Source organism: Oryx dammah, unplaced genomic scaffold (genome assembly GCF_014754425.2).
Source record: "Oryx dammah isolate SB20612 unplaced genomic scaffold, SCBI_Odam_1.1 HiC_scaffold_13, whole genome shotgun sequence".
NCBI classification, from domain to species: Eukaryota; Metazoa; Chordata; class Mammalia; order Artiodactyla; family Bovidae; genus Oryx; species Oryx dammah.
The window spans coordinates 14662777-14670725 of record NW_024070197.1 but is presented as its reverse complement, the minus strand read 5'-3'; the positions used below and the strand labels follow the sequence as shown (position 1 = coordinate 14670725).

The 7949-nt window shown below is 48.4% G+C and overlaps 1 protein-coding gene across 1 annotated transcript; it reads left to right on the top strand.

Moving 5' to 3' along the window:
* The first annotated feature begins 837 nt into the window (after positions 1-837).
* On the top strand, positions 838-3407 carry ERICH4 (glutamate rich 4). The gene is made up of 2 exons (XM_040252850.1): positions 838-1052; positions 2732-3407. The coding sequence occupies exons 1-2, from the start codon at positions 879-881 to the stop codon at positions 2951-2953; spliced, it is 396 nt and encodes a 131-aa protein (XP_040108784.1). The 5' UTR covers positions 838-878; the 3' UTR covers positions 2954-3407.
* The last annotated feature ends 4542 nt before the right edge of the window (positions 3408-7949 follow it).

Below are 7949 nucleotides of genomic sequence, written 5' to 3'. Positions count from 1 at the left end.
ATTTTAATAGGACAATTTGAAAATATAAAGAAAAGTTGAAGATATGTACAGTAAGTCACTGCCTCGGTTCTGTAACTGGCATTAGGAAATGTTAGTTGCTCAGCCATGTCCACCTCTTTGTGACCCCCATGGACTTTAGCCCATCCGGCTTCTCTGTCCATGGAATTTTCCAGGCAAGAATAGTGGAGTGGGTTGCCATTCCCTTTTCCAGGGTATCTCCCCAACCCAGGGATTGATCACCAACTCAATGGATATGAGTTTCAGCAAACTCCCGGAAGTAGTAGAGGACCGAGGAGCCTGGTGTGCTGCAGTTCATGGAGAGGCCTCAATTGCTAGTGATAACGTCTGTGGACAGGTCCAGGGTTGGCAGAAGTGCTGGTCTGCCTGGGCCAGCAGCCTGAACACCAAGGAACTCCGGCTGTCAGGCACAGGTTCTGGGAAGCCCTGCAAGGGCCAGAGCGGAGAAGACGGTCAAGGATCAAACCAGGGGAAGATAGAGGCAAGTGGAGGAGAGGGCTGCAGGGGGGCGTTGGGGAGGAGAAGTGGGAGGAACCCAGGAGGGGCGGGGCAAGAAGAGGCGGGGCAGCCGCTCACCCGTGAGGGGTCCATCTGAGAAGAGGCAGGGATGGGTGGAGTTTGACCTCCGGCCAGAGGGGCTGAGGTTGGATCCCTGTGAGCAGACCTGATGTTACACTTCAATTAAAACACACACACACACACACGAAGCTGCTGATTCTCTGTGGAGAACGGACTTTGTGATGCCAGGGGGTGCTCCTCCCTCCACTGCCATTTCCCCTCCCCCCGCCCCCAGCTACCCAGGGGCTAGGTCACTCTGGACCTTGCTACTTCCTGTTACTGGCTGCCGCAGTTCAGAGGCTATGGAGCTCTGGAAGCAGCTGAGGCAGGCTGGACTGGTGCCCCCGGGGCTGGGCCCACCCCCGCGGGCCCTGAGGGGAGTCCCCCCAGTGGAGAAGGTGGGTCAGACCCTCGCGTCCCCAGGGGCTGGCGCTGGAGGTGCCAGGGAGAGTCTGCTGTGGATCTGGGAGGAGCTGGTGAGTGAGGGGTTCGGAGGAATCAGAGATGGGGGAGTGGGGAGTGGATAAATGAATGGGGATGAATGAAAATAAAAGGTGCCAGAGACTGAACGACAGAAAGTGAGAGACAGGAATAGAGAAATAGAGGCATAGACAGATACAGACAGGGTGAGATGGAGACAGACAGAGACACAGAACGACCCGAAGAGTAAGAGTAATAGAGCCAGAGACCCAGAGAGAGAGAGACAAGAGAAGGAAAGCAGAGACTGAGAACCAAAGACAGGCTCGTATTAAATCTGAAAGACAGAGATGGACAAAGTCAAAGGCAGGGGCAGAGAAATAGAGACAGACAGAAAGACAGAGAGGGAGACAGCCAAGCAGAGACAGAGAGATGGAGACGGATAACAAGAGGGGGAGACCTAATAAGAGAGACGGAGACTAAGACTCAAGGCACAGGGAGAACCAGAGAGGTGGAGAAAGCGGGGGGGCAGTGAAATGGAGAGACCAAGGCAGTGGGAGACAGGACAGAAGCAGGCTAACAGAGTCTAGGGACACAGTGAGGGGTCCACCCGCATGCTGTAGGCCAGGACTGTTAAAGAAAAAGTAATTGGAGCCCTGTAGGCTGCAGTCCATGGGATCGCTAAGAGTCAGGCATGACTGAGCGACTTCACCTTCACTCTTCACTTTCATGCATTGGAGAAGGAAATGGCAACCCACTCCAGTATTCTTGCCTGGAGAATCCCAGGGACAGAGGAGCCTAGTGGGCTGCTGTCTATGGGGTCACACAGAGTTGGACACGACTGAATCGACTTAGCAGCAGCAGCAGCAGCTAAAGATGGCAAGGCTGTAGGTATAAAGACCCGCTGTAATGGGATTTTGTAGTAGAGGAGAGAGATTGGGCTGAACCTTGAATATAGCACGGGCAATTGGGAATTGACAGCCAAGGAGCTGGGTCAGGGGATAGAACATCCCTAAGAGGCTGGGGTGTCCCTGGAGGTCTAGTAGTCAAGCCTCAGAGAGGTTCCAATGCAAGGGATTTGGGTTCGATCCCTGGTGGGGTCACTAAGATCCCACATGCCAAGTGGCACAGCCAAAAGGGGGAAAAAAAAGAAAAATTCCTAAAAGTCAACCTCAGGGGTAAGGAGAGAGTCTGGCTAAACTGATCTAGCAGGATTCTTGCTGAAGGCAGGCCAGGGTGATCAGCCATTACCTGGGGGATGGAGGAGTGGGGAGGACGAGGAATCTGATCAGATATGGAAGAGGGTGTTGTTAGTCTCTTAGTCACGTCCAACTCTTCATGACCCCATGAACTGTAGCCTGCCAGGCTCCTCTGTCTATGGAATTCTCCAGGCCAGAATACTGGAGTGGGTTGCCTTTCCCTTCTCCAGGGAATCTTCCTGACCCAGAAATTGAACTGGGGTCTCCTGCATTGCAAGCAGATTCTTTACCGTCTGAGCCACCAGGGAAGCCCAAAACATACAAGGAGGGGGATTCTTGGTAAAACTGGATTTTACTGATACAAAGAAGAATTGATGGGCCCCGGAAAATGTTCAGGACCCTGACTAAAGTTTGGTTAGGCAAAGAATCTGTGTTGGGACTTGAGCCGGGAGCTGCTCCCACCCAGGTTTCCAGGCAGAGGCACATTAACCCTTTGCTGTCTGGAGTGGCATGGCCATGACTGCCCCTTCCCACCCCAGGGGAACCTCCGCCGAGTGGATGTCCAGCTACTGGGCCAGCTGTGCAGCCTGGGACTGGAGATGGGGGCACTGCGGGAGGAACTGGTGGCCTTCCTGGAAGAGGAGGCAGAGGAGAACACCGAGGAAGAGGAGGAGGACAGAGAGCTGAAAGGGAAACTGGAGGGAGCCTACAGTCCAGTCCCCGGCCACCACCGCCCCCCTGACTTTGAGATGACTATCTGAGGCCCTGCCAGTGTGCTTCCAATGGACACGTGAATGATACGCAAATTTATGTAAGAAGACAGGGGAAGGGAGAGATTTGCAGGTCTAACTGACCTGCAGATGTCCAATTTGGTACGGTCATGTGCTCCTTGAGCAAGTCCTTTCTCTGAAAGTGTCTGAGATGAGATTGAGGGGTGGGTCCCTGAATGGTGGGTGTGTTTCTAGATGCTGTGGGAGGTTTGCAGAGAAACTCATGGTGTCTTTGCAAATATGATGGCGATGTGTACAGGTGGCTAATAAGCACTTGGAGAGTGGCTAGCTCTAACTGAGGTCTGCTGTAAGTGTAACATATACGCTAAATTTCCAAGCTAGATTTGATAAAAAGAATATTCAGTATTTCGATCATTGTAAAAGTTAATTATATTTTGAAATGATAATATTTGGGGTATGTTGGGATAAATAAAAATATGACTAAAGCTAATTTCACCTGTTTATTTGTAAATTTCTTTTACTGTGGTAACAGACCCATAACACACGTTACCCTTTTACCCATTTTTAAAGGGTCAGACACAACTTAGTGACTGAATCACCACCAAAGGGGAGGTCAGGGTGCCTTTCTCCTAGCTGTTGTTTTTGTGTTTGTATTTTTTTTTAATAATATTTATTTATTTATTTTTGGCTGGGCTGGGTCTTCCTTACCGCGTGGGCTTTTCTCTAGCTGTAGCGAGCAGGGGCTCCTCTCTAGCTGCGGTGTACAGGGTTCTCTCATGTTGAAGCACGGACTCTCACGCAGGTGCTTCGGTAGTTTCAGCGTGTGGGCTCAGTAGCTGGTGTTCCTGGGCTCTGGAACACAGGCTGAATAGTTGTGGTGAACGGGCTGAGTGACTCTGTAGCATGTGGGATCCTCCCAGATGAGGGATCGAACCCGTGTCTCCTGCTTTGGCAGGCAGATTCTTTACCACTGAGCCACCAGGGAAGCCATGTGTGTGTATTTTTTAATTGAATTGATTTTTTTTGGCTGCGCTGGGTCTTCGTGGTTGCACGGGCTTTTCTCTAGTTGCGGAGAGCAGGGGCTCCTCTCTAGCTGTGGTGCACGGACTGACTGCGGTGGCTCTCCTTGACGCAGAGCGCCGGCTTCAGGGCACACGGGCCTCAGCAGCTGGGGCTCCCAGGCTCTCGAGCACAGGCTGAGTAGCAGTGGCGCACGGGCTTAGTTGCTCCGAGGCACATGGGATCTTCCCAGACCAGGAATCCGAACCTGTGTCTCCAGCACTGGCAGGTGGATTCTTAACCGCTGAGCCACCAGGGAAGCCCCCATTTTAACCATATTTTAAAGTTTACCATTCAGTAGTGTGAAATACATTCACGTTGTGGTGTGAATGTGTTTTCATCTTGCAAAACTGAAAATGCACCCAACCACCCTTCTGCTTTGTGTCTCTATGAATTTGCCTACTCTACAAACCTCATGTAAATAGGATCACACGGTATGTATCTTTTCCTGACTGGTTTGTTCATCCATGTTGCAACATGTATCAGAGTTTCCTTTCTCTTTGAGGCTGAATAATATTTCATTGTATGAACAACCACATTTTGTTTATTTGTCAATGGGCACTTGGGTCATTTCTACCTTTTGGCGATGGTGAACAGCATTGCTCTGAACAAGGGTGTACAAATATCTGTCCAAGTCCCTGCTTTCTTTCTTTTAAAATATATACATATATATATATATATATTTAGTTAAGTGAGAAGTGCTGCGCTGTTGGTTATGCCATTTGCATCCACACGCCCATGACCACGATCCCCATCCCTGTGACCAAAGAACAGGGGCTCCAACTTTCTATCTCCGTGCCAACACTTGTTTTTTTTTTTAATATTTAATTATTCTTTTGTTATTTTATTATTTTTATTTTTTGGCTGTGCCCCGAGGCTTGTGGTACCTTAGTTCCCAATCAGGGATAAAACATATGCCCTCTGCGTTGGAAGTGCAGAGTCTTAACCACTGGAGCACCAGAGAAGTCCCTTGCCAACACTTGTTATTTTCTTTTTTTTCACGATAGCCATCCTAGTGTGTGTGAGGTGGTATCTCATTGTGGGTTTATTTTGCATTTCCCTAATGATTGGGCTTTCCTGGTGGCTCAGTCAGTAAAGACTCTGCCTGCAATGCGGGAGACCTAGGTTCTATCCCAGGAAAAGCCGCTGGAGGAGAGCATGGCAACCCACTCCAGGATTCTCGCCCGGAGGATCCCCATGGACAGAGGAGCCTGACGGGCCGCAGTCAGTCCCTAATGATTAATGATGTTGAGCATCTTTTCTTGTGCTAATTCACCCATTTCTTATTTACATTTAAAAATATGACTGCTAGAAAACTTGAAATTACATAAGTGGCTCCCACCGTATTTCTCTTGCGCCGGACTATTTCAGATGTTTGAAAATGGAGTGTGGATGTGAGCAGATGAGCCGCGAGGGTTCATCCGAGTTCCCCGACGCGATGCAAATGCGTCACAGCGCCACCTGCAGGAGATGGGCAGGTATCTGCAGATTGCTGCCGAAGAGAAGTAGGGCTGCTTCTGTTAACTCCTGCCTAAGTCCACATTCTTAGAAGAGATGCCCAGGGAGACAGCTCTCCGAAGGGGGCGATTTGGGAAGGAATGCTTACTATTCAAGAACAGCAAGGGGACTTCCCTGGTGGTCCAGTGGTTAAGAATCCGCCTTGCAACGCAGGGGACTCGAGTTCAATCCTTGGTCGGGGAACTAAGATCCCACGTGCCAAGGAGCACCTAAACCCACGCGCTGCAACTATGGAGCCTGCGTGCCACAACTAGAAAGTCTGTGCGCAGCAATGAAAGATCCTGAATGATGCAATGGAGACCCAACACAACCAAATAAAAAATCAATATTAAAAAAAAAAAAAGAACAGCATGTCCGGTAGCCCCTGATGTCTGGGTGGGAGTTGCTCTGGGCCATGTCCTGGGTCATAGAAGTAACATCTATGGGGGAGTCCCCTTCATCAAACACTCAGGGAGTTTGGGTGGGTATGGGCAGCAGCCCCTCTTCTGGTACTGGCCTCAATGCCACACTTACTGAGCTACATCCAAGTTTGCCCTTCCACGTGCTCAGCCCAGCGAGGTGTGTTAAGGGGCACACCTTAACACATAGAAATAGCCCAGAGGAGCAGGGCTGGGATGGAGGGAGGCACAGACAGAGGGGTCAGGGCCGGGATAGGGGAGCACAGACTCTCACATCTGGCAGCATCTCACTTCTCTGGGAATATCCTCTCTCCCAACTAGAAGGATAGTAACTCTCCTTGCTTTTTCACTTGATGCCAGCCCTGGATGCCTGCTGTTGTACTGTACTACTGCACTTTTCAAGGCTCTATCCTGTAAGATTAAAAATATTTTCTTCATGTTTTGTGTTTGTTTTCTATTTGTTAGTTGTGTGGAAAGTATTATAGACCTATTACAGTCCAGTGCTATTTAGCCAATTATGTTAGTTTGGTACCTGGGCTAAATTTGTTGGGATTATGAACAAATTAGATATATAAATATGCTCTTGGAATGGGACTTGTTTGCATGTAAGGAACTTACTGTACTGAAATTGATCACTTATTTATTTATTATTATTTTTTGCTGCACTGCATGGCTTGCAGGATCTTAATTCCCTCAGCAGGGATTGAACCTGGGCCCTTGGCAGAAAAAGTGCAGAGTCCTAACCACTGGACTGTCAGGGAATTCCCTGAATCAGTAATTTAAAAACTTCCAACAAACAAAAGTCTACATTTAGAGAAGAGCTAATACCTACCCTTCTGAAACTATTCCCAAAAATTGCAGCGGGAGGAATGCTTCTAAACACATTCTGTGAGGCCAGCATCATACTGATACCACAACCAGAAAGAGACATCACACACACAAAAAGATAGTTACAGGTCAATATCACTGATGCACACAGATGCAAAAATCTGCAACAAATAGTAGCAAACAGAATCCAACGATACATTCAAAGTATCTTACATCATGGTCAAGTGAGATTTATCCCAGAGATGCAACGATTTTTCAATATCTGCAAATCAGTCAATAAGAATAAAAGCCATATGATCATCTCAAGAGATGCATAAAAAGCTTTTGATAAAAATTTTCAACATAATGAAGGTTGTATTTAACTTCCCTGGTGGTACAGTGGATAACAATCTGTCTGCTGATGCAGGGGACACAGTTTTGATCCCTGGTTCGAGGAGATTCCACATGTCTCGGGCAACTAACGCATGGAAGGCATTAAGGCCACCAATTTGGGACATAATATTGTTTTCCTTCTCCTTTGGGTCCTATCCAGAGCAATTTCCTTCTGATAATTTGACTTCTGTGAAGGCTGTCTGGCTGTGGCCAGTGAGTGCAGTCTGAGAGCCTGAACTTGTGTTCAGAGGGAGGTGAGGGTCACAGAACAGGACAGGCCAGCAGGAGGTCACCTAGGGACTGTGAAGGACGTGGCTCATGCAGGCTAGCTCAGCTGCCCTTGAAATCACCTGTTTTCTTTGGGTTATAATATTGCTTTATTTTGAGATGCTGCAGGGTTTCTGTGGCATTGGGCTTTGTTTGAAAATTCAAAGAGTCCTCCAATGGCAAGCTTGACTGTGCCAAAAAATAATCAGTGAAAACCTAAGTGCTTGAGATATTCTGAAAGCAAGTCACGGATGTCCCTGGCTTGTATCATTCTCTAGCCCAGGGGTCCCCAAGCTCCGGCTCATGTAGACTGATATCTCCTACAGATCAGCAGCAGCATTAGATTAGAAATAAAGTGCACAATAAATGTAATGTGTTTGAATCATCCAGAAACCATCCCCCCAAACTCTGACCCATGGAAAAATTGTTGTTGTTCAGTTGCTCAGTGGTGTGCGACTCTGCTACCCCATGAACTGCAGCAAGCCAGGCTCCCCTGTTTAAAAATAGGAAAACCAGGAGCTATTTTTCTATTGCTCTAGAGGCGTGGCCTTGCTCCTAGGACTCTGTACTTCTTTTTTCTTATT